Source organism: Xyrauchen texanus, chromosome 12, assembly GCF_025860055.1.
Source record: "Xyrauchen texanus isolate HMW12.3.18 chromosome 12, RBS_HiC_50CHRs, whole genome shotgun sequence".
Lineage (NCBI taxonomy): Eukaryota > Metazoa > Chordata > Actinopteri > Cypriniformes > Catostomidae > Xyrauchen > Xyrauchen texanus.
Window position 1 is genome coordinate 26,745,591 of NC_068287.1, and position 27,699 is coordinate 26,773,289.

General features: G+C 37.2%; 1 protein-coding gene and 1 long non-coding RNA gene across 6 annotated transcripts; one reads left to right on the forward strand and one right to left on the reverse strand.

Moving 5' to 3' along the window:
* The first annotated feature begins 2,607 nt into the window (after positions 1 to 2,607).
* LOC127652966 (uncharacterized) lies at positions 2,608 to 4,341 on the forward strand. Its single transcript, XR_007971764.1, has 2 exons — positions 2,608 to 2,727; positions 3,375 to 4,341. It is a non-coding gene; the product is annotated as an uncharacterized LOC127652966 (long non-coding RNA).
* Positions 4,342 to 8,234: 3,893 nt separating this feature from the next.
* On the reverse strand, positions 8,235 to 27,177 carry LOC127652938 (ras-related protein Rab-35-like). Of its 5 annotated transcripts, XM_052139403.1 has the most exons (14): positions 26,909 to 27,177; positions 24,519 to 25,351; positions 22,537 to 22,587; positions 22,228 to 22,351; positions 21,982 to 22,106; positions 21,670 to 21,794; positions 17,367 to 20,214; positions 16,923 to 16,994; positions 16,733 to 16,829; positions 16,464 to 16,531; positions 11,957 to 13,493; positions 9,655 to 10,075; positions 9,349 to 9,457; positions 8,235 to 9,106 (listed from the first exon to the last, which is right to left on the reverse strand). In XM_052139403.1, exons 2-7 carry the CDS (start codon positions 24,571 to 24,573, stop codon positions 20,065 to 20,067), a joined length of 630 nt encoding a protein of 209 aa, XP_051995363.1. In that variant the 5' UTR covers positions 24,574 to 25,351; positions 26,909 to 27,177; the 3' UTR covers positions 8,235 to 9,106; positions 9,349 to 9,457; positions 9,655 to 10,075; positions 11,957 to 13,493; positions 16,464 to 16,531; positions 16,733 to 16,829; positions 16,923 to 16,994; positions 17,367 to 20,064. The 5 variants fall into 5 exon arrangements, with proteins under 5 accessions (XP_051995363.1, XP_051995366.1, XP_051995362.1 ...); XM_052139405.1 differs by lacking the exons at positions 8,235 to 9,106; positions 9,349 to 9,457 and having other exon boundaries at positions 9,477 to 10,075; positions 11,957 to 12,094; positions 13,382 to 13,493; XM_052139404.1 differs by lacking the exons at positions 8,235 to 9,106; positions 9,349 to 9,457 and having other exon boundaries at positions 9,477 to 10,075; positions 11,957 to 12,094; positions 13,377 to 13,493.
* Between the last annotated feature and the right edge of the window lie 522 nt (positions 27,178 to 27,699).

Genomic DNA, 27,699 nt, shown 5'->3' on the forward strand with positions numbered 1-27,699 from the left:
AAACCACCAAATATTGCTATGCAGAAAGATAGATTTACATGAGAGAGGACTGTTACTTATATTCCTGTATAATAGGCTTAAATTCCATGATTCCACTGTTCATGGTTAAATGATCTGTCAGTTATATTTAATTTTGTTACCACAATTGTATACAGTGGATTTGTGACACTATCACATTTAGTTGCTTCAGAGATCCCCTGAGACGCTGCGTTTCCTAAACAGGATGACATTCCAGGGGCTGGATTCACAAAAAGAATCAAGTTCTTAGAAGAAATTAAAAAGTTATTTAGAATCCGTGTATCATTCGTTCATTTCATGTTCAATTAGGATTCAAAATATGAAAAAGAAAAAACGACTTATTTAATTATTAATTTACAAAACCAATATTAAAAACAAATAATGAGTCGTTTTTTCGTAATTTCGATTTAATGATCAAGTTAAAAATAGGAAATTGGAAAAATAGTCATATAGGCTATAGTTGATTTTATGTTATGATATATAAATGTATATAACTATACTCACATAAAACACTGCACTCAGAACTGTCAGTTGGTGTGGTGGTGCAGAATTATGACTGAAAAATCTCCGATGCGCTTTCATTGCTTTTCGTAGGAAACGTCTGAAACTTCCAATCACTATTACAACAGGCGGTGTCCAATCAATCACTCATTCAGTTGACGTGCAAGTTATACATAAAAAATTAAAAGTACACTTTTACATTCCAAATGTTGACAGTTAATAGACTGCGCTACAACAAGTGAGATTTTATCAGTGAGTCCAATATGAATACAGTATATAGGCTATTAGATTATTTAAAATAAATTATAATTTATCAAAATTGTATTTCATATCCCAAAGGTTGTAGTAAGTTCCCAATGGGTAGACTGATATACTACAGATGACATGTTTACAGTAAGTCCAATAATGAGGACAGTATTCGATTATTTTCGAGAGAAAAAAAAATCTTCAAAATACATCAAAATGTTATTTTCACATCCCAAAGTTTGTAGTAAATTCCCAGTAGATAAACTGATACGACAAATGAGATTATTACAGTAAATCCAATAATATGAGTAGGGTTATTTTAGGATAAACATCATAGGCCTACTGAAAATTTTATTTTCACAATCCAAAGGTTTTAGTAACTTTCCAGTGGACAGACTGACTAACTGTAAGAATCTCACCTTAGTCAGTCTGCCCACTGGGAACTTACTAATACCTTTGGAATGCGAAAATAACATTTTGGTGAATTTGAGTTAATTCGCTTTTAAAATAATCTAAAGCTACTCATTATTGGACGAACTGCAAAAATCTCACCTGTAGTCTGCTCTTACTAAAACCTCTGGAATGTGAAAATAAAGTTTTCGTTCATTTTAGTGATTTTGTTTCAAAATATAAGTGAATAGCCTACTGTACACTCACATGCACAGCCATCACTCTGACTATCTATTGTGAATTATTTGTATTTGTTTTGGTTTGTTTGTTTTATTTTATTGCAATGTTTTGTTATGTTTTATGATAGAACATCCAAGTCAATAGTCAAATAAATTAGGGTGACCATATACGTCCTATTTTTCCCGGACATGTCCTCTTTTTTTTCGGACCTTAAAAATGCGTCCGGCCGGGATTTCTAAATTTGCGAAAATGTCCGGGATTCGGCTGTAGTTGCATTATGATGTGCATCCTATGGAAGAATTAATTGGACTTTAATATTTGTAACCCACAGAAGACAATCTACAAATGTGTACAATGATGCGCAAATATTTCACTATCTGCAAATGTGTAGGCCTATATTTACATTTGTGATACGTAAAATCATATCCACAAAAATACAGGGTGATGTGTACAACACAAAACTGTTTTTACACATTTGCAGATTACTTCCTGTGAATTTGTGGGTCATGTTACATTTGTAAGTTCCTTTTTACACATTTGTGGAATTTTGTCCAATGTGTACCGCGGAGATCTGTAAATAAACATATACACAAATATCTCACGATTTGCAAATACACACAATTAAATCTGTACAAATATCTTTTTATTTCACATACAAATTGTGATTTACGCATTTGTGGATCCATTTCTACACACAAAACTGTTTTTACACATTTGCAAATTACTTCCTGTGAATTTGTGGGTCACGTTACATTTGTAAGTTCCTTTTTACACATTTGTGGAATTTTGTCCAATGTGTACCGCGGAGATCTGTAAATAAACACATACACAAATATCTCACGATTGGCAAATACACACAATTAAATCTGTACAAATATCTTTTTATTTCACATACAAATTGTGAGTTACGCATTTGTGGATCCATTTCTACACACAAAACTGTTTTTACGCATTTGTGGATTGCTTCCGCGCAATTTGCAGGTCACGTGACATTTGCAACTCCTGTTTACACATTTGTGGATTTTTGTCCACTCTGTCCCGCTGCGATCTGCAAAAACACATTTGTAAGGCGTACGTGTGAGAGCAGTTAATTAGCCACACCAGCAGGTGGCGGTAGCGACATTTTCTCCCATGAATTGAGAGGATATCGATCGACGACTGCACAGTCTATGCCATAGACATGTATTTATTATGTCTATGGTCTATGCCACTCAAGGAGATATCAATCATCGACTGTGGGTTGTTTTCAACCAGTAGGTGATGGTGATAAAATGGAGAATCTTCAACCCAACGCTCGTGATCCAGGAGCGGGTTCATCCTCGTCATCTCCAGGTAAATCTGCGATGCCTACAGTTTGCTAACGTTGTGTGGTAAATTAGTTGGGTAACGTAAGCTCGCGTGAAATCATTTTGTTAAATCGAGATATTTTATGTTTCACAGTAATTGGTAGTTCACACTACAACTGTAAATAACTAGACATTAGGCTTTATGCACAGCTTCACTACTTCCTGAACTTCAGCCAGCCCTTTGTTTCTTGTCTGCCATTATTGGACAAACTGATTAATCCAGGTGTGCCTGATTATTGTTACTGAGGCCAGGCACACCTGGATTAATCAGTTTGTCCAATAATGGCAGACAGGAAACAAAGGGCTGGCTGAAGTTCAGGAAGTAGTGAAGCTGCCAGACTCATCCAGCCTGTAAACTATGTCTGCATAATCAACAATTGTTCTTTCCAGTTGAGAAGTTATTATTTTTCTGACTAGTTGTAAAAACAGTTATCGCTGTCAACTGAGCATTATACATTCTGTTTTCATGGTGATAGGATCAGTGGGCCAGGACAGTTGTCCTGATCACTGCAAAATGATCATTCACCTAATAACTCTAAACAATTATGTCTGGTGTGTTTCTGTTAGATGACTATGGCAATGATGTGACAATGATTTTCTCAAAAATTTTACTAAGCCTTCCCTTTTTTTTAGCAGCACCCTGGCCTCATCTCCTGTCCAAGCTGTTAATGGACTCCGAGTCTGACACTTTCTAGGCTACCTCGGCTGACCCACTGGACTCCATTCCATCTAAACTTTTTTGTAGGCCTTACAAGTGTATTTAGGTAACTATCGATAATATACTGTATTGCTTTACGTTCATATTTAAATAAATGAGCTGAAAATGTTTGTAGTATTCTATTCAATTTTATTTATATAGCTCCAAATCACAACAACACTTATCTCACAGCACTTTTCATCAAGAGCAGGTCTAGACCGTACTCTCTGATGTTATTTACAGAAACCCAACAATGCAAGCACTAGGCTACAGAGGCAAGGTTCCTTTTAAGAGGCAGAAACCTTGAGCAGAACCATGGCTCAGGGTGGGTGGCCATCTGCCTCAACCGGTTGGGGGCGAGAGAAAGAGAGAGAGCCAGAGGGAGAGAGAGAGCCAGAGAGAGGGAGGGAGGGAGGGAGGGAGGGAGGAGCAGCCTACACAATATACACACAGAGGTACAGACAGTAGCGGCAATGTTGCCATAGACAGAGCGAATAATGATACAGATATTCATAGCAATGTTTATGATAATAGTTGCAATGATAATAGTAATAGGACTAGTAACAATAATCGTAACAGAGGGTGTCGCACAGGAACATGGGGGCAGCAGGTGACTCGCAACCACAGATCCAGACTCCACAGCTCCAGAGCCAGAAACACCTGCAGAAAGTGATAGGAGGGACAGGAGAGGGACGAGAGAGCAGTCTTCTATAGTCTACATTTTCATGATTTAATACATGAAGTTGTGTGGACTACACAAAATGTTGAACCTTCCTGTCAGTTATATAATGCTTTGTAAAAGTACATTATTACCAGACATTCTTTATTTGATAAATCCCACTCAGGGATATTGGATTTCAATAAGTTGTAACATACTGTGATGTAAAATGACTGAAGCTGCTCTATACAGTATATTTATAGATTCCACCCTCTCCCACCACATTGAAGGTAGAATACAATCAATTCAAATAGTGTTAAAACACCAGTTCCTCCCTCTCCCCATCTTTGTCCATACTAAAAAAGAAGAGATGAAACATTGTGAATAATATGGACAAACTAACAGAGCAAAGTATGCAGTATATTTATTCTCCTTCATAAGTTGCCTTGCATTTTGTCTTTTTGTGGGTTACTCAAATGGTGAGTGGTTTACATAATCATACAACTCTACAACCCACTAGTGCCAGCAAACAATTAACAGCCCCGGGCTGAAGGACTGTGGCACAGCTTCATGTCTAAACATGGACATAACAATGAATCTCTATTTTGTAAAAAGGTTACGAAGACTCCTTAACAATTATATAGTATTTGTGCATTCAATATTTTCATATTTTTGAAAAAAAAAATGCAATTTCACATAGCAACATCTACAATTGAAATTGCCTCAGGGCGCTTTATATAGCCCAGACCATGAACCGCCTACATTAGAGTAACCACTACATGTACAGTGCTGAGCTAAAGTTATTTTGTATCCACATAGCATTAGTATACAGGTGCTGGTCATATAATTAGAATATCATTAAAAGGTTGATTTATTTCAGCCGAGGTAGCCTAGAAAGTGTCAGACTCGGAGTCCATTAACAGCTTGGACAGGAGATGAGGCCAGGGTGCTGCTAAAAAAAAAGGGAAGGCTTAGTAAAATTTTTGAGAAAATCATTGTCACATCATTGCCATAGTCATCTAACAGAAACACACCAGACATAATTGTTTAGAGTTATTAGGTGAATGATCATTTTGCAGTGATCAGGACAACTGTCCTGGCCCACTGATCCTATCACCATGAAAACAGAATGTATAATGCTCAGTTGACAGCGATAACTGTTTTTACAACTAGTCAGAAAAATAATAACTTCTCAACTGGAAAGAACAATTGTTGATTATGCAGACATAGTTTACAGGCTGGATGAGTCTGGCAGCTTCACTACTTCCTGAACTTCAGCCAGCCCTTTGTTTCCTGTCTGCCATTATTGGACAAACTGATTAATCCAGGTGTGCCTGGCCTCAGTAACAATAATCAGGCACACCTGGATTAATCAGTTTGTCCAATAATGGCAGACAAGAAACAAAGGGCTGGCTGAAGTTCAGGAAGTAGTGAAGCTGTGCATAAAGCCTAATGTCTAGTTATTTACAGTTGTAGTGTGAACTACCAATTACTGTGAAACATAAAATATCTCGATTTAACAAAATGATTTCACGCGAGCTTACGTTACCCAACTAATTTACCACACAACGTTAGCAAACTGTAGGCATCGCAGATTTACCTGGAGATGACGAGGATGAACCCGCTCCTGGATCACGAGCGTTGGGTTGAAGATTCTCCATTTTATCACCATCACCTACTGGTTGAAAACAACCCACAGTCGATGATTGATATCTCCTTGGAGTGGCATAGACCATAGACATAATAAATACATGTCTATGGCATAGACTGTGCAGTCGTCGATCGATATCCTCTCAATTCATGGGAGAAAATGTCGCTACCGCCACCTGCTGGTGTGGCTAATTAACTGCTCTCACACGTACGCCTTACAAATGTGTTTTTGCAGATCGCAGCGGGACAGAGTGGACAAAAATCCACAAATGTGTAAACAGGAGTTGCAAATGTCACGTGACCTGCAAATTGCGCGGAAGCAATCCACAAATGCGTAAAAACAGTTTTGTGTGTAGAAATGGATCCACAAATGCGTAACTCACAATTTGTATGTGAAATAAAAAGATATTTGTACAGATTTAATTGTGTGTATTTGCAAATCGTGAGATATTTGTGTATGTGTTTATTTACAGATCTCCGCGGTACACATTGGACAAAATTCCACAAATGTGTAAAAAGGAACTTACAAATGTAACGTGACCCACAAATTCACAGGAAGTAATTTGCAAATGTGTAAAAACAGTTTTGTGTGTAGAAATGGATCCACAAATGCGTAACTCACAATTTGTATGTGAAATAAAAAGATATTTGTACAGATTTAATTGTGTGTATTTGCAAATCGTGAGATATTTGTGTATGTGTTTATTTACAGATCTCCGCGGTACACATTGGACAAAATTCCACAAATGTGTAAAAAGGAACTTACAAATGTAACGTGACCCACAAATTCACAGGAAGTAATTTGCAAATGTGTAAAAACAGTTTTGTGTGTAGAAATGGATCCACAAATGCGTAACTCACAATTTGTATGTGAAATAAAAAGATATTTGTACAGATTTAATTGTGTGTATTTGCAAATCGTGAGATATTTGTGTATGTGTTTATTTACAGATCTCCGCGGTACACATTGGACAAAATTCCACAAATGTGTAAAAAGGAACTTACAAATGTAACATGACCCACAAATTCACAGGAAGTAATCTGCAAATGTGTAAAAACAGTTTTGTGTTGTACACATCACCCTGTATTTTTGTGGATATGATTTTACGTATCACAAATGTAAATATACACATTTGCAGATAGTGAAATATTTGCGCATCATTGTACACATTTGTAGATTGTCTTCTGTGGGTTACAAATATTAAAGTCCAATTAATTCTTCCATATGCATCTGGTCTAATACTTCATTGTGAGTGTGCGCATGTTTGCATCGCTTTAATCCCTCTTTGTATGTCCCGCCTTCTCGCACACCAATTGGTCGATTATAACAGTGATTTTCTAAGCAGCATCTATTGGCCAAATTGCTGCCTGTCAATCTCTCCGCGAACGCACGCAAGCGCTGTTGTGTTCGGCTTTAAACAGTTGCTTGACAGTAGCAGCAAATGACAGCTGAGTGGAAACAATGCCCAAAGAAAAGTGCAAATTTACAGAAGATTTGCACAAAAAATGCCCATGCTTTCGTCCAGGTCGAGATCCGTAGGAAGCAGAATGTATGAAATATAAAGATGGCACTTATGTGTCAGTTGATAATAAAGGTGCAAGTGATTTAGAATCACACATTAGCTCTGCGAAGCATAAGCGTCAGCAAAAGGTGAAAGTTCATCAGGTAAATTAACGGACTACTTTTTCTGACCAGGTAAAATTGTTATCACAAAACCAGAATATGGTCACCCTAAATAAATGACTGCTCTGACGCCAGTAACGTTTTAATTGTGGGGGCAGATTTCAGACGGTCCCTTATGCACCATAATCCCTTAGGGTTTAGGCGAATATCCAACGAATATTTAACCTAAAACTAACTTTACCCCGCAGGTAAACGTAAGCCTATGTCTTTACAATGTAGGCATATGCTTCAGTAGTCTTATGAATGTATGGTTATTTTTGTCATCTTATTTTCAAACCGGAGCAACGTCAAAGACCGCAGGTTTATGTGTGGCTGTAAATCTGGCTATTTGATGAGACAGATAGCTCAGCTGCAATAAACGAGGCGATTTTTGGAGAATGTATGGTAAAGAATTTCATGTAAACTGAGACGAATTCATCTAAACAATTAAACAGTAGTGATGGAAAGTTTTTTTTTCCGCGAACCGGTTCTTTCGGACGGTTCGTTATGGCTCTGGCTCGTTTCAATGAACTCGTTCAAAAAACCGATTCACCAGCTCATATACGTCATCACGCAATGACGTCTTATATATATATATTTATATCATGCTAATACGCCGGCGTCATAGAACATGCACAGACGCATTCAATAAAGTTATATGTAAGGGCATATGGCTGATTATAACATTTTATTTAATTAAGTAATAATAATACTAATAATAAGGTTGTTTATTGTCATCAGTATTTCGTTCAGTGATCTAACAAAACATCCTACATAAAAGTTTTGCACCTAAAGCACCCAATACTGACACTGATACAAACGATACAAACATGGATCTTCTACACATGTTTAAAGCATAAAAAGTGATTAGTCTTAATCAACTTAACCTTTTTTACAGAAACTATGATCCAGCTCATCACAACTTCAGATATAATCTGCATGCACAATAATAGTAATATTTATTTACATCTCTCGACTGAAACGTTTCACCCCCTCATTCAAGTCCTTGGTTCACAAATGCTCATCAGCTGCTTACTGATCAGCTGTTCTCAGTATTATGTCTGAAAGAGGCGATTCTCAGTTCAGTGTTCTGGTGACCCGCAAACTGCTGTGATCCACTCAATGTACTGCTGACCCAAGACCTGCTGTTCTCGGATCAGTGCACTGCTGACTTGAGAACTGCTGTGAACGACTCAATGGACTGTTGACTCAAGAGCTGCTGTCCTCGCATCAGTGTACTGTTAAATCGAGAACTGCTGTCCTCAGTTCATTGTTCTGCTGGCTCGAGAACTGCTGTGAATGACTCAATGTACTGTTGAATCAAGAGCTGCTGTCCTCAGATCAGTGTACTGTTGATGCGAGAACTGCTGTGAACGACTCAATATACTGATGACTCAAGAACAGCTGTCCTCGGATCAGTGTACAGTTGACTCGAGAACAGCTGTGAATGACTCAAAGTACTGTTGAATCAAGAGCTGTTGTCCTCAGATCAGTGTACTGTTGACTCGAAAACTGCTGCGAACGACTCAATGCACTGTTGAATCAAGATCTGCTGTCCTCAGATCAGTGTACTGTTGGCTCGAGAGCTGTAGACTGGATCATCTACATACGTTGATAAAACGGCAATACAATCAAGTCATAAACATATTTCCAGTATGTTTTATTTGTTACACTCTCTGTTTTTCAGCAAAATTCACCTGAAACATATGAATGATACACAGATTATCTAGCTATAAATGTTTACTGTTTAAAACTGCCCATTTTGAAGGGTTAAAAGGCAGAAATGTGAAGCTCATAATTTTAAGTGTGTTAAAACTCATGTTTTTGAGCTGTAAATTTGTTTAAATCATAATTTTTAAAGGATAGTTTTTTTCCTTTGTTTCCACAAAAAATATTTTAATTGATCAATATGGCTGACGCTTTTATCAAAACAACTTACAAGTGTTTTCAAGGTAAACATTTTATCAGTTTGTGTGTTCCCTGTGAATCTACCCATGATCTTGGCGATGTTTTCACCATGCTCTACCAGATGAGCTGCTGGAACATTACTGTGCTTGAGAAAGGATGAAAAACATAGGCTTAAATCAGTTTAATGCTTGTGCAGAATTTTATTATGGACATTAAACGATAAAGGTACAGCTGGTGAAACTGGGAGGTATTTTTATTCCTCTGCCAGTACCACCCCTATCACACTGTGAGAGCACTCCCTCCTTCCTAAACAATTTTTCCACTCTCTGATACAAACCCCTGGATTTACTGGAAGTAAACTTGTCTGTAGAAGCAGTTTTTTCTTCAAAGGTCAAAGGTTGCCTGAGCTGCGCCGTATTATCATTGAGTGCACATGACTCTCCTTGTGCTGTGTTTTCTACTTGTGATGTGTTGTTCAGTAGGGCAGAGTTGACACAATTGAACTTGTTGAAGCGTGCCACCACTGGTGTAGGTATTGCGTGACGTGCCGATCCACCTCCTCTTCCTCTATGACCTCTCTTGAAGGCACCTTGTTGCCTCCAATCATGACTGTATTGACACTGTGACTACCCTTCAGGGGGATGATTTAGAGAAGCTTGGAATTAATTGGTGGTATTTGGGGACAAGGCAGAGAGTGACGGACTAGACTCAGCACCTTATGCATCTTTTCCAGGGGTGTCAGAAGGACTAGCTTGAACCTAGAAGGTAACACAGACAAAATCCTCATTAATTTAGTCAAATACTGGCTTTTATATAAAAATTTTAATAATAGGGCTGTCAATTGATGAAACATTTAATCAAATGTATTACATGATATGCTCTTTAAAGGGGTCATGTTATGAGGAATCCAATTTTCCTTGATATTTTGACATATAAGAGGTCATTTCACTTTAAAAACAAACTTTACATTTCAGAACTCAAAACTTAATCCCCAATGTAATAAAAGCATTTATTGAAGCCGAGCTCCAAAAAACTTGGCCCCACCTTCTGATGCTCAGTTTGTAAACGGAGTGCTCCGAGAGAGCAGGACAGACAGGCCTAATGTAGCCTAACTATTCCTGAACACCAAAGGGGACCCATCTGGACTATTTTGAATTATATTTGTGAACAAACATGCACTAGACAGACATGTTTGACCATTGTCATGTATCTTGTGCTGCTTGTAAAAGACGCAGTGTCAAGTTACATCTAAAAGAAAAAGAGACCTCGTTTCATTCAGCAGCATCTTGTTGTTTTGAGCACAAACGTATGCTTGTATTCACCGTGCTTTGGACTGTGTATGTTTGTATTTTTCGTCTCATATCAGCATGGATTGTATGTTTTTTCTGCTTGTGAATCAGTCATAATATGATTCATGCTTTCCAAAGGAACGGTTATTGAAGGACGGAGCAGTTAAACACACTTAAACCCGATCTCAAAACCGTAAATAAACCGTTTCATTCATGAATATTTCAAATGTCATGACTGTTCGATAGTGTTAACAGTTGTGCTTAAGATGAACAGTTTAATATATTCAAATGTGTTGGATGTGTGACGTGTACACCCTGAAATTTTGTTTTTATGATATTTTGGACCTTGTTCATTCTCTTACAATTTAATTTCAAATATGGCTGTATTTGAGGGGCCGCATGATGTTAGCCAATCATAAATGTGAGCACTTATGTTGAAATTTAAAGGAGCCATTTAGGCCAAAACAGGGTAGAAAATGATCCTATATTACTAAATTATAACAATTTTGGTGCAAAAGACTTCAAAGACAAATATAGTAGTAATAATTAGGTAATCATCTCTGAACAGACTTCACAAAATAGTGTCTTTAGAAGACAATATATTGTTTTGTTTATTTCTATATTATTGAACATAAACCACTGGCCTACATTTTTTAATTGTCAGTCTATGTACACATGCCGACAGACATATGTGGAAATTGCATATATTGTTTTGCAGTTTTTTTTCAGCCACTTGCCAGAGATTCTAGCTCTGCAGTAGTAGCTGGGGCTGGGCCTACTGCAGACTAAAAAAAAAGTGATCTTAAAATCCCTTATTACAAAATTTACATATGACTCAGTGGGCATGATTAAATGGGTACATTTTTTAAACAATGAATTGTCGGGGGACTGGGTAGCTCAGCGAGTATTGACACTGACTAACACCCTGGAATCACGAGTTTGAATCAACGGCATGCTGAGTGACTCCAGCCAGGTCTCCTAAGCAACCAAATTGGGCCAGTTGCTAGGGAGGGTAGAGTCAGATGGGGTAACATCCTTGTGGTCACGATTAGGGGTTCTCACTCTCAATGGAGTGCATGGTAAGTTGTGCGTGGATCACAGAGAGTAGCATAAGCCTCAACATGCTATGAGTCCCTGCAGTGTCCTGCACAGTGAGCCACATGATAAGATGTGTGGATTGACTGTCTCAGAAGCAGAGGCAACTGAGACTTGTCCTCCTCCACCCAGATTGAGGTGAGTAACCACGCCACTACGAGGACCTACTAAGTAGTGGGAATTGGGCATTCCAAATTGGGAGAATAAAATAAATATAAGCACTAGGAAATACAAAATGTTCCATCCTGGATTTACCTCATTAATGTGAACGAGGAACCGATTAGACTCTGCTTCCGTGTCAATAACTCCACCCTTTTCCTTCTGCCATTCCAAAATCTTCTGGCGCTCTGCCCATTTCTTTTTGAATTCCCCACCAATGCCTGCATTCTCCCGCTGTGTGTGACGGAATAATAAACACAATGTCCATGTGTATCCACAGCATGTCACCAGTGAGCATACATAGGAGTGTTCAGCTTTTCATCTAGACGTCCTGTACACAACAGGCTTCACAACAAGAGAGATTTCTCACAGGACAATGACGCATTGTTTAAAAAAAAATCTACTGCTTGGCACTGAACACAAGAGAGACTTTGTCCACGTGGCATTTTCAACAATGATTTAACTCGCATGCACAAGCATGTTAAGTTTCACAGTATTGCCAACACTGTCCACATAAAATTATATAGTGTGTTTGCATGTCTTACCTGGGTGAAGTAAGAGCCGGGGGCACCCACATCATAGAGACACGGGGCAAACAACAGCCAACTCATGTTAATGAGATTTTTTTTTTTAATTTATTTAAAAGATTATTCTTTCCTTCAAAGCACATCTCATAGCCCTTTTTAAAGTGGCCTTAAAAAGTGCTTGAACACTTAAGCCAGACTTAAATATGCATTAATTTCACTGCATTAGAACAAAAAATCAAACCAAGTGACATGATACTTATTGTAAAACATATGTAACAATTCAATAACGAATCAATATATAGCAATAAATTATGATTTAATAATAGATTGCGATTGAAACAGTAGCAAATGCATAAGAAAGGCCTAGCCTGTCAGTGAGAGAAACCTGCTCCTTCAATGTTGAACATTATATGAATACTAAAATAGTTTAAAACTGATGTAACTTTTTCAGTGTAAAAATATTTTCTCTTATCCCAACTTAATATGCAGAGAAAACTATAAGTAGACCATTCATAGGTCAATTTTCTAGAAAACTGAAAACAATTCTGTTTTCAGTTCCTGTTTTGAGCAAACTGTTTAGACCTAGGGGCTTTCTCTTTGTTTGACCAACAGCAGATTGGGAGCATATTCAGAAAGCTGTTTTGAAAACATTTGTTTATTTTATCAATTCCATTTGGTGGTGCTAGAGTTGCAGAAATTACATCAGATTTAATAAAAATATCAACACATGGATTGAGAAGTATCGATATAGTATTGTGAGAAAAATTATTGCGATATATCGATATATGATTGTATCGGCACAGCCCTAATTAATTATTTTATCATTTTAAAACAACAAACATTACTTTTTGTGAAATGTTTTGTTTAAACATTCTTTGTGCTATCTTATTTTTAAAGCTGCACTATGTACGATTGTTTGATCAAAAATGAACAAATTGCCATTATTGATTAAGTACATAAACAATCAGTTTTCAAAACGATGTCCTTACCTTACCTCGATTCATTTCAGTAAGCCTATAAAAATAATTTGTATTTTGAGCTGTCGGGTTGGATTTGCTGTGAAATCGCTGGCTTATGTCGTTCCTCTATGCGTCATGACATCATGTCTGTAAACACAGGAAAGAAGTGCCGGCTGTCACCTGTTCTGGCACAGCAAGCTGTCGAGTTCAGTCAGTCACAATCACACAGTTCAGAATGGCATTGCTGTTTATCTATTATCCGTTTGCAGAAGTTGTTTACCTGCTATAATGCTTGGAATCGGATACAGTATGTTGTCTGGTAGGGGTAATGCATTTATGAATCGAACATTAATTGTGCGTTTACCGATCACAATCTTTTATCAGGGCATCTGATACTGTGCATGTTTACTAGTCTAATATGTATGACTTCTGAATTGGACTTCTTGTACATATTATTTTCATGTTTAATAAAGTATATTTTATCCCCATTACTGCTCGTTTTATGTTTTTAGAGTTATTAGGCCTACTGTTTCACTTGCTTAATCAGCTGCCATGTTAATTTTTTCATTTTAGTCAGTTTTAGTCTTTTGACAAAAATGTCCTTAAAAATTGTTTTTCGTCATGCTCATTAATTTTAGAGTTTTACAAAAATTACATAAAGTGTTAGTTATTGAAAATAATATATTTTACTTGATGATGTGCAAAATCTACAAAAAAGGTGTCAAACTGTAGCAGACCAAACTTCAAATATTCAAATATTTAGAAAAAAGTATAAACATTTTCTAATGTAAACATGTTGTAACGCAGTTCGATGGAAAGGAGGAGGCGAGAACCGGCTTGACAATATAAACTAAAAAAAAAAGTTTGTCGAGATGTTGGCTTGTGAAAGTTTGGACCAGAAAGTTTGAAGAAGTTTAAAGTAGTTTGAAGTTTAAAGTAGTTTATAGTTTAAAGTAGTTTATAGTTTAAAGTAGTTTGAAATTTAAAGTAGTTTGAAGTTTAAAGTAGTTTATAGTTTAAATTAGTTTAGTTTAAATTAGTTTGTAGTTTAAATTTGTTTAAAGTTTAAAGTAGTTTGTAGTTTAAAGTAGTTTAAAGTTTAACTTAGTTGCTAGATAGATAGATAGATAGATAGATAGATAGATAGATAGATAGATAGATAGATAGATAGACACTCAGATAGATAGATAGAGAGATAGATAGATATTTACCCTCAGATAGATAGATAGATATAGATAGATAGATATTTACCCTCAGATAGATAGATAGATAGATAGATAGACAGATAGACAGATAGATAGATAGATAGATAGATAGATAGATAGATAGATAGATAGATAGATAGAGAGATAGACACTCAGATAGATAGATAGAGAGATAGATAGATAGATATTTACCCTCAGATAGATAGATAGATATAGATAGATAGATATTTACCCTCAGATAGATAGATAGATAGAGAGAGAGAGAGATAGTGATTTACCCTCAGATAGATAGATAGATATTGACCCTCAGATAGATAGATAGACAGACAGATAGATGCTAGCATGTTTTTAGCATTTTTTAGCACTTCGCTAGGTGATGCTAGCATGTGTTAGCATGATGCTAGTACGTTTCTAGCATGTTTTAGCACTTCGCTAGGTGATGCTAGCATGTGCTAGCATGATGCTAGCACGTTTTAGTACTATGCTAGTCTATGCTAGCATGTGTTAGCATGATGCTAGCAGGTTTTTAGCATGTTTTAGCACTTCGCTAGGCGATGCTAGCATGTGTTAGCATGATGCTAGCACGTTTTTAGCATGTTTTAGCACGTTGCTAGGCAATGCTAGCTTGTGTTAGCATGATGCTAGCAGGTTTTTAGCATTTTTTAACACTTCCCTAGGTGATGCTAGCATGTGTTAGCATGATGCTACGTCTCTTTCTTCACAAGTCCTCTCTGTTTAGAGCACTTGCTAGTCATTGGCCTTCCCTTTAAGTACAGGCTCCCCATCATTTACACAACCGCCTGCATTCAGGCCGTTATAATTCCATAAAGTCACAAGCACTTTATTATAAATAAACTCCCTTCCCTACTGGGTACATAAGGAGTTAATTCATACTATATGACTATAGTTCATATATTTGTTATGAGTGCTCCCCTCCTGGCCATCACAAGGATCACTCACTGTGGCATGCTCATGTTGGTCGCCGTCCCATAAGACTGCGCCGCCATGTATCCTCTCTGGTAAGTTATGTCGTGTAGTGTGGCATGATGTGATTCTGTTCCCCATATGTATTAATAAACACAATGTAAAGTAGACTGAGTCGTAAGGGACAGTCTTGGTTATGTACACAACCTCGGTTCCCTGAGATGAAGGGAACGAGGCATTGCGAATGCTTGCCGCACTACAAGACTCAGAGTTCTTGAAGCATGAGCAATGCCTTCCTTGTTCTCAGTCAGAAATTCTGAGGAAATGGTAAATGTGCACCTGTTTTTATAGCGGTCAGTTTCGCGCCAAAACAGGCGGGGCTCAAACACCATAATGAACCAATATTAGAATATTGCCGTTATTGTAGAGAGGTTTAAAATAGGTTGTGTATGAAGGCACTCCCCATATGCGTTAATAAACGCAATGTCTTGTTGCCTTGGTCTCAGGGAATCGAGGTTACGTACGTAACCGAGACGTTTCCTTCTCACGCAAAGAGCTCGCACTTGTTAAAGAGTGGCGTGCTGTCATAGCAACTTGTTTAAAGGAGGACACTCGGTATACTGCAGCCTTCAAAGGACGTGTCCTACCTATCATGCAGCATTCGAAAGGAGACACAGCATGGAAACAGTTTATTCACAACGCAAATTACGCAGCGCAAATTACGATTATTCTAACTAGCGTATCATAAATAGGATTTGATTCAGGATTCAATACACAGGTTTGAATGAGGTATTTACCCCGTTTTAAAGCAGTTAATTTTGCCGGTGTAAGCGCGTTCAACTCTCAAGCGGAGAAATGCCCATCACACTGGATTAAATTAATCCATTTCTAATATCTTCTATTTACAGATTATCAAGATGTTTATTCTTCTGTTTATATCTTGCACTGTTAATTCAAACACGATGCTTGCTTACTAACCATCACTCACCTGAGCAGTTTATCATCTGAGAGTCCACGTGGATTGTGAATGGAGAAGCAAGGAGATGAATGTGGATACTGGAAGTGAATTAAAGAATCAGTGAGGAAACAAAACAGCTACACAAAGCCTATCCCGAGTAGCACATATTAGTATACACGGATAACTACTTATAAAAAATAGTGCCAAGTAAATAAGAGATATACTACATTCACTACTGGGATAATCAAATATGTATGTCAATATAATTGTCACATATAATAGCTAATTAACCAGCAAACCTCTGAATCCATATCCATTGTCAGAGTGAGAGGAACAAACTGAGAGAGACAGTCCTCTGCAGTGGAGTGATAGAGCACCAGACTGACCATCCATCCTCTAATTGAGAGATTTGACAACACATACATTTCACATAAAGAGGGACCGTTATTAATCTAAAGTCACTTTTGAAGAACTAACTCAAATATTTACCCCTCATCTTTCTGAGTAACACTAAGTTCATCCAATTAGATGGACTGCAGCACTTCTATTTCAGACAGGAAACTGTGGGGTCAAAAAGATATGGTTAAGACTTGAATTTCCTGTAGAACTGGTTTTTAAAAACATTGACATGAGTAGGCCTATGTCAGAATACCAGACCTGGGTCAATACAACTTAAGTCTCCGAGACTTTTACCCGACAATTTATCAATTGTACTACATAACACTTTTGTTATGCTCACTTATTTAGCCATCTATGACATTCCTCGCATTTTATTAATATGTATTAATATGTATGTTTTAAAATCTAACTTTTTTTAATGCTTAAAAATAAAACAATTTAATATGATATGCCAAACAACTTTTGACTTATATACGTATTCGTAAAGAATATGTGTTTCTGTCACTGTTTACCAGCAGTTCAACATTTACTCACTCTCGAGGCCATTGGTGCGGTGATGTCATCAACCTACGTCACCAGTCAGCTGACACAACAGAGCTCACTGTCAAAGTAACAAAATGTTCATGCACTGACTACAAATAGTTAAAAGGGATAGTTCACCCCCAAAAATTTCTCACATCATTTACTCACCCTCATGCCATCCCAGATGTGAATGAATTTCTTTCTTCTGCTGAACACAAATGAAGATTTATAGAAGAATATCTCAACTCTGTCTATCCATACAATGCAAGTGAATTGTGACCAAAATGTTGAAGCTCCACAAAGCACATAAAGGCATCATAAAAGCAATCCTTACAACTCCACTGGTTAAATCTATCCCTGCATTCCAAATTGGATAAATCAACCTCCGAAGGGCACTTTGAATGGAAAACAAGCATGATAGTCAAGCTGTAAGATCGCTTCTAAAATACATTTCAGTCAACAAAGTGAGTTCCGAATGACCATTATTTTTTAGCCCCACACCTTTTAGCCCTCCAAAGCTCTCACAGTGGATGGTAAAGTCTTCAAAGGGAATGTGGCATAGGGATGATCACTTCTGAATGGGACGTAGCAAATATCTTCAGACACAATATAATAGGCGTGAGTGAGATACAAATACATTTTTAAGTCCTTTTTCACTATCATTTCTCCTCACTGCCAAGTAGATGTTGATATGCATGAAGAATGCAAATAACCCAAAAGAAAAGATAAATGTGAAAGTGGAGATTTTTAGTTAACAATGACTTCAGTATTGATCTGTTTCTTACACCTATTATATCACTTCTGAAGATATGGATTTACTGTGGTCATGTGGACAGGGTTGGGGAGTAATGGAATACATGTAACGGGAATGCGTATATAAAATACAAAATATAAGTAAATGTATTCCAATAGTTACAATTTAAACCATTGGTAATTAGAATACAGTTACATTTAAAAAGTATTTTGACTATTGAAGAGATTACTTTGCATTTTATTGTCATTTGTTTTTTATTTAATATTTAGTCCTTTTAGATGTAAAACATTTATACATATAAATGACTCGATCCAAAGTGCATTTGAACAGTGGTGAAACATTCTTATGATGTGTTACATTCATATGAGCATGAGAATTTGAGAATTTTTCTCATCAATGATAATTTTTCATCAAGAAAATTCACGTCGGTTCATAATTTATTTTTTTAGTAAGACCTTTGATATTAGGGCAAAAATCATATTCTTGATATATTTTTTTATTGTTTTCCTGTAAAAATATATAAAAATCCTGTAAACAAGATTAATTTGATTCATATTGTTTTAGAAACAACACTGCAACGTAATGTTTCCGAGAATATATTTTTAACGTGTATTTTGTCTTACTGTACTGACAGAGTTTTTATAGTCAAAACAAGTGAAAAAAATCTACCAGTGCTGAAGAAGTAATCCAAAGTATTTCGAATACGTTACTGACCTTGAGTAATCTAATGGAATGTTACAAATTACATTTGACAGCATGTATTCTGTAATCTGTAGTGAAATACATTTCAAAAGTAACCCTCCAAACCCTGCATATGGATTAATTTTAAGCTGCCTTCATGTAATTTTTGGCTTCAAAATTTGGGTACCCATTCACTTACACTGTATGTACCTATTGAGCTGAAATATTCTTATAAAAATCAAGAAAGAAGGTCATACACATCTGGGATGGCATGAGGGTGAGTAAATGATGATATTTTTCATTTTTGGGTGAACTATCCCTTTCAGTGCTTTTTTTTTTTTTACTATAAATTCTCCTCCCTGCCCAGTAGATGCTGATATGCATGAAGAATGCAAATCGCCCAAATCAAAAAAACAATGTGAAAGTGAAAGTTAAAGATAGTAAAAGAATAAACATTTCTCACCCAAACCTATCATATCACTTCTGAAGAGATTTAACCACTGTCTTATGGCTTACTTTTATGCTGCCTGTATGTGCTGTTTGGAGCTTCAAAGTTCTGATCACCATTCACTTGCATTGTTTGTACATACAGAGCTGAAATATTCTTTTAAAAATCTTGTGATCAGCAGAAGACAGAAAAACATCTGGGATGGCATGAGGGTGAATATTTGAGAATTTTTAATTTTCACCCTTTAAGAATGGACATTTTTTAATGTTCAACAAACATAATGATTAATCTTGACAACAGAGGTCATGAGAACTTTCACCATTTAATTTGTATGGCAAAAATAACTCAAGACATATTTTATATGTCTTGAGTTGACTTGCAGAGTGTTGGATGAAGAAAGCCATGCCACTTTCATAATTTCAAGATGTTACAAATGAACATTGTTGTGACTTTTGTAATTTCAAAGTCAGGTTTTATTGCTAATTTTTATTTTAATACATTATTGACATAAACCAACTAAATTTTAATCCAACATGAAACACTTTCTCTCACTAATCACAGTGGATCACATGACACCAGTTTTGTGGGTAGTGTCTTTCCTTGACCAGACTGCTGATGCAAGTAAAGCCCCATTTTAAAAAACAAATATGACATTGATAAACATCTATGTAAAAAAAAAAATTGTTGTTCGGCACTTAATAGTGGATTAGTTTTCATCCTCTTGTCTTTATCTAAGTGCAATGCTAACATAAAAAAATGTTTGGAGCTGCAAACTGCCTTGATGCAAAGGAGTTTGATTTGTCCCTCTTCCTGTTTGCACCTCTGCTCTAACAGCATTTCTTCCCTTTCTTCCTCCTCTCTCGGTCCCTGTGAGAATTGATATGAACAGTGTCCTTTTCTCTCTCCCTCTCTCTTTCTGCTCGACTCTGGCTGTGTTTCTTCGCCCGAAGGACCATGTGGGTAAAGGCCATGAACATCTGCAAAGTGAACAGAATATACAAAATAATACATGACCATAAAAAGTCTAGATGTAAAACCACATCAAAGTGCACAGAAATTCACAATGTATCTTCTAGTTAAGTTGAAAGCTTTAACTATTCTTTATTACAGATATACACTCACCTAAAGGATTATTAGGAACACCATACTAATACTGTGTTTGACCCCCTTTCGCCTTCAGAACTGCCTTAATTCTACGTGGCAGAGAGTTAGAAATGTTGATAGGATAGCATCTTGCAGTTGATGGAGATTTGTGGGATGCATCCAGGGCACAAAGCACCCGTTCCACCACATCCCAAAGATGCTCTATTGGGTTGAGATCTGGTGACTGTGGGGGCCATTTTAGTACAGTGAACTCATTGTCATGTTCAAGAAACCAATTTGAAATGATTCGAGCTTTGTGACATGGTGCATTATCCTGCTGGAAGTAGCCATCAGAGGATGGGTACATGGTGGCCATAAAGGGATGGACATGGTCAGAAACAATGCTCAGGTAGGCCGTGGCATTTAAACGATGCCCAATTGGCACTAAGGGGCATAAAGTGTGCCAAGAAAACATCCCCCACACCATTACACCACCACCACCAGCCTTCACAGTGGTAACAAGGCATGATGGATCCATGTTCTCATTCTGTTTACGCCAAATTCTGACTCTACCATCTGAATGTCTCAACAGAAATCGAGACCAGGCAACATTTTTCCAGTCTTCAACTGTCCAATTTTGGTGAGCTCTTGCAAATTGTAGCCTCTTTTTCCTATTTGTAGTGGAGATGAGTGATACCCGGTGGGGTCTTCTGCTGTTGTAGCCCATCCGCCTCAAGGTTGTGCGTGTTGTGGCTTCACAAATGCTTCGCTGCATACCTCGGTTGTAACGAGTGGTTATTTCAGGCAAAGTTGCTCTTCTATCAGCTTGAATCAGTCGGCCCATTCTCCTCTGACCTCTAGCATCAACAAGGCATTTTCGCCCACAGGACTGCCACATACTGGTTTTCACACCATTCTTTGTAAACCCTAGAAATGGTTGTGCGTGAAAATCCCAGTAACTGAGCAGATTGTGAAATACTCAGACCGGCCCGTCTGGCACCAACAACCATGCTACGCTCAAAATTGCTTAAATCACCTTTCTTTCCCATTTTGACATTCAGTTTGGAGTTCAGGAGATTGTCTTGACCAGGACCACACCCCTAAATGCATTGAAGCAACTGCCATGTGATTGGTTGATTAGATAATTGCATTAATGAGAAATTGAACAGGTGTTCCTAATAATCCTTTAGGTGAGTGTACATGTAAGTATCAGCACCTAAATATAATTTAATAATTAAAAAAATTATAATTACATCATAACCTTATAACATGCATTTTCAACTTAAGTAAGCTCAGAGATGCACAATATATATTTCTTTAGATGTCACAGAGTGGAAAACAAATCTCACCTCCTCTACATTGATATTTTCTTTAGCACTTGTCTCAAATAATCTTACGTTAACGGACTCTCCAAAGCGCAGAGCATCTTGGGCATCCACAAGCTTTTTAGAAGGGTCATCATTCTTGTTTCCCACTGGAAAATAACCATTTATCATTTAATAATACAGCTAATTCAGAATACATGATCAGAATATCTCTTCATATCACAATGCATAATACAAAGAGAAGCAGAAGAGAGAACTGAAACAAGTTTTGTTACTAGAATGGTTTCATATATTTTCCTTTTATCTCAGAGAGTACAAATTCAGAGACAAACCTACCTAAGATTTTGCAGACATTGTCGCAGTTCTGCGAGATCTCATTCAACCATCGTTTCACATTGATGAACGATTCAGGGTTTGTGACGTCATAAACAATGATGACACCATGAGTGTTTCTGTAATACCTAAAAAGCCCAGCAAGAGATGACATTGAACCAGTGAGAGAGAGACAATAAGACAAAAATAACACGTTGCTGGCTGATGCGATCTTTAATGAACAGTGTGTTTGACTTGTGCAGGACTTACGTAGAGGTGATGGTTCTGAACCTTTCCTGCCCTGCAGTGTCCCAGATCTGGAGTTTCACTCTTTCTCCATCAATCTCTACTGTCCGGATCTTAAAGTCAACTCCAATAGTGGTTATGTAACTGCCTATAAAGAGTATGAAAGTACACTGTCATCATCTTCATTGACACAAACCTACACTCTGCATTTCTCTGTCTTGCACATGAGAGCACAGTAAAGTAGGTTATATATTTGCAGCTTGCATCATTTTCTTTCTCTTTCTCACACATGCACACACATACAGAGACAAATTCTGTGCCAAGCAGACTCACCAGAGAATGAATTGTCTGCAAATCGTAGAAGCAAACTGCTTTTCCCTACATCTGCAACAGAGAGTCAGAGTAGCATTTGTTAAACTGTCAGCTGTAATGTTTACAATCTCAGTTTATCATTTGTAATTAAACATGACGGTTATTCTTTATATTCTCTTTACTGACCATTCTGGTCAAATCAATGGCAAAATAATATTAATAGGAATGTTTCAGGTTCAGTTTAAGTTAAGCTCAATCGACAGCATTTGTAGCATTATGTCGATGTCATCCCTCATTAATTTAAAAAAGCAAAAATTGCCATTACAGTAAGGCACAATAGAAGTGAATGGGACCAGTCCATTAAATGGATAGTTCAACCAAAAATTAAAATACTCTCATCATTTACTCACCATCATGGCATCCCAGTTATGTGATTTTCAGATTTTTTGGAAGAATATCTCAGCTCTGTAGTTCCATACAATGCAAGTGAATGGAGACCAGACCTTTGAAGCATGAAGGCAGGATAAAAATAATCCATAAGACTCCAGTGGTTAAGTCCATATCTTCAGAAGTGATATGATAGGTGTGGGTGAGAAACAGATCAATATTTAAGTCTTTTTTTACTATCAATCTCCACTTTTACTTTCACTGTCACATTTTGAAAGTTAACATGAAAGTGGAGATTGGTAGTAAAAAAGGATTAAATATTGATCTGGAATTTTTTTGGATTATTTATACCCTGCATTTGTGCTTTTTGGAGCTTTAAAGTTCTGGTCACCATTCACTTTTGTATTCACAATACAATTTGCATTGTATGGACCTACAGAGCTGAAATATTCTTCTAAAAATCTTAGTTTGTATTCTGTAGAAGAAAGAAATTCATGCACATTTGGGATGGGATGAGAGAGAGTAAATGATGAGAGAATTTCCTTTTTGGGTGAACTATTCCTTTAACATTAAAATACACAAGTATATACACAAGACGTAAACATTGCACATATGAACATGATTTTACTGTTATAAAATCTTTAAAAAAATACAAAAATAATTTTAGTGTGGAAATAATATTACTTGCCAGTGCTACATTATTATAGTACCAAAGTTGTAATTTCGGATATACTTTTGCTCAAATAATGTTAGCAAATGATTTTATCACACTTAAATCATGATAACTTGTACAGTAAAAGGTGTACGTCTTGTATGAATTTTTAAACAATGTGTATTTTAACATTTACGGACTGGCCCCATTGACTTCCAGTGTAACCCCTTTACTGTAATGCCATTTTTGTTTTTAAATAAATAAACTAAGAGTTGAAACAATTCAAAAGAAAGATAATCAATATTATGCCACCAATGCTGTAAACTGAGCTTAACTTTTATTGAACCTGGAATGTTCCTTTTTTATGACATAGTGTGTACTTAGAAACATCTTGGAGTGTTCATATGTACCTTAAGATACAGGGGTAATTAAATAAACAACATAAAGACTTTTTCCCCTGAAGATGAAGAAATGTTTACATTAAAAAGTTAGGTATAAGGGTTGGAGAGGGAAAATCTGTTACTAGCCAAAACAAAACAGCTAGAAATCTCAGACCAAAAAAACTGACCTGGCATTATCACATCGTTCATGATTTACAGTATTAATCCCACCCAAGTGAATATTCCTGAACTCATAAAATGACTCAATTCATGAAGCAAGCCGGACTGGCGTTACAAATAGTAGTTTCATTTCAGCTTTCCACTTCACAATTAATGTGAAATTGCACAACAATGTTCCAGTAACGGCACCAAATTTAAATCTCGATTATTTTGAGCAAAGGCCAAGATGCTGAAGAAACTCACATTGTTAAACCAATTGGTGAAAAATATCAGAGATTCTGTGTAAGGTATTCTGGCTGATTGGGGAAGCAGGCATTAGTTATCTATCGATTGGGGTCACGTGGTTGAGATGGAACAAACATAAATTTGTGAGCAAATGTATGAAAACCACAAAAAGTACTGACTGGAGTCACCAATGATGAGCAGCTTGAAGAGGTGATGGTAGTCTTTTCCTGCCATTCCTGTTTCCCGTCTTTTCAAGTTGTCTTTGAAAATGTGTCCTCATGAAACAAGTTTCATAGCTTTCAGCTCCTCGATATCACTTTTACTATGTCTTAAAGTCCAAGGAAATTCAGTGTAGTGTGTTTTGGGTGAAACACTGCAAGCATCATATCCTTGTCATTCCAGTTTTCCTCAGAGTCAAGCTTGAACTGAAGCATCAGCAAAACGAATTTACTGCTGCCAGCTGATTCCAGTGCATTCCCATTTATTAATCACAGCTGACTTTTGCATTCCATAGACATGGCATTGGCTGTGCTATGTTTACACTCTCAGGGCAATACTCCTTGTTCATCTTTAAACTAAATGTACATTTTCAGTTGTATTTCCACAGCTTTCTGAATTTATAGTTAAAATCTATTTGAAATGTCCTCTTCGTCGATTCACCCTTTACTGCAAAAAGATTATCACATGGTTGTGATGAAGTATCAAATGAATGAGATTAAAGTGAGCACTTAAGATATTTAACTGCTGATAGTGTTTATAATTCTGAGTTATGTTGCGTTAAAAACAAAGTTATCTGGAGCACAGGGTGGTTTGTTGGAGATACAAGTTGTGTCCAAATCTTGATTTCTCAGAAATGCAGGTGGCATCTCGCTAACAATAATCCCATTCTGACAGTTATCCAATGGACTGGTAGTTCCCCTCACTCTAGAGAAAATTGTTACTCCATGTCACTGTAGGAATCTAGGGTAACAGGGGAAATTGAGATACATCCCTCTTGGTTTAAGCCCTAATCCTGTAAAAAAACAAAAACAGAAGGGTGGGGTGAGAGAGGTATTACTTATACATCTCATTCTAATTTCATAAAACAACCCCTTACCAGCAACAACAGCTGTGGCACTAAATTTAGCTTCACTCTGAAAGACCAATCACACGCTCTCCATGTATCAACTTTACGTGATGGGTTTTGGAAGGAGGTTGTGATATACACTCACTAAGCACTTTATTAAGAACACCTGTACACCTCCTTATTCATTAGATTATCTAATCAGCCAATCGCGTGGCAGCAGTTAAATGCATAACATCATGCGGATACAGGTCAAGAGCTTCAGTTAATGTTCACATCAACCATCGGAATGGGGTAAAAAAATGTGATCTCAGTGATTTCAACTGTGGCATGATTGTTGGTGCCACACAGGCTGGTTTTAGTATTTCTGTAACCGCTAATCACCTGGGATTTTCACACACAACAGTCTCTAGAATTTACTCAGAATGGTGCCAAAAACAAAAACATCCAGTGAGCGGCAGTTCTGCGGGCGGAAATGCCTGGCTGATGATAGAGATCAACAGAGTATGGCCAGACTATTTTGAGCTTTCAGAAAAGCTATGATAACCACTCTGTACAATTGTAGTGAGCAGAATAGCATCTCAGAATAAACAACACATCCAACCTTGAGAAAGATGTGCTAAAACAGCAGAAGACCACATCGGGCACTTTATAAGGAGGACCATAGTGTTCCTAATAAACTGCTTAGTGAGTGTAATACTTTTGAAGCGTCAACAGATGAAAGATATTTGGGGAAAAGAAAAACTACAAGCCTAAATAACTTACTGCAGACTCAATAAACTGCACAATTTTCCACGAAAACAGGAAGGGGCGTGTTTTTCCAGAACTACTGTTGCGAGCAGGGCATACGTTTCCCTAAAACTAACATTAAATCGTAGTTGTCGTGTTAAATCAAGGCAGTAGATTAAACACTAATGATCTCTAGCACCATGTGAGCATTACAACACAAAACAAGGTTGAAGTGAAAGTGACACTCCTATCCTCAGTTCTGCTTCTGGGAGGAATACTATTTCAAGAGATAACACGGCTAAATCCTGAATACAGGATAACTGGGTGGAAAATAAAAGTGAAACTATTCGGAGCTGTCGAAACAAGAGAAAATAACAATAAAAATAGAATCATCTATAGATTTACAGGCAGATCCAGTTAATTCAAGGGAGATTATAAACTAACTACGCCGTTTGTATAAATTAGTTTGCCTATTTATGGTATTTAGTATAAATAAAATGTCCGCGAACACTTTCCCCATTAAACTCACATGAAGCAGGAAACACATGTAAAAACACACAAAACATTATGCTGAACTATCACCTTGATCTGTATCTTCAGTTCCCGTCTAAAAACTTGTGTCTATTGCTCAACTCCGCAGCTGCTCGCCAACATTCCGTTTTCATTAACTCGGTTGTTTTGAAATGCGGCTAGGCTAGCTACTTAACTAGCCACTAGTGCTCTTGCCACACAATCAATGAGATAATAAGATCAAATTCAGAGTAAAGAAAAGCTCACCGAGGGCACTTTTAACCACATATCTCCCGAGCACTCCGAAGGAAAAAAAAACACTGAAGACTCGGCTCAAGTCCCCTGCTGGGCTGGACAGTCGGTGTCGATGTATCCTACTGCAGTATACTGGGATCAGGGAAATCCAGTGTTTTTAGGAGAAGTTCGGACAGTGTCAACTAGTGTGTAAGCGGCCACAGGGATCAGTTCCACCCATCTGAGGCCGCCGCACCTGAATGTTGAGTCACTCTCATCCTCATCATGTGTCTGGCGCTCCGTCCGTGTCTCCTCCTCCTCTTTCCTCATGCCATCTCCACTCTATTCTATTGCACCAGACCGACTGAAGGCGTTCACCCAAAAATGAAAATTCTCTAATTTACTCGCCTTCATGCCATCCCAGATCTGTATGACTTTCTTTCTTCTGCAGAACACAAACAACGATTTATAGAATTATACCTCAGCTCTGTAGGTCCATACAATGCAAGTGAATGGTGATCAGCCCTAAAAATGAGCCTTAGCAAGTCCAGAGGTATAATATATTTTTTCTGAAGCAATGCAATCACTTTGGGTGAGTAATTTTCTTACTATAAATCTCCACTTTAAGAATTTGAAAGTGATAGCAAAAGTAGAGATTTATAGTAAAAAAAGGACTTCATTATTAATCTGTTTCTCACCCACACTTATATAGATCCTGAAGGCTTAGATTTACCCACTGGAGTCTTGTGTATTACTTTTATACTGCCTTGCCTTAAGGTGATTTTTGGAGTTTGAAAAGTCTGGTCACCATTTAATTGTATGGA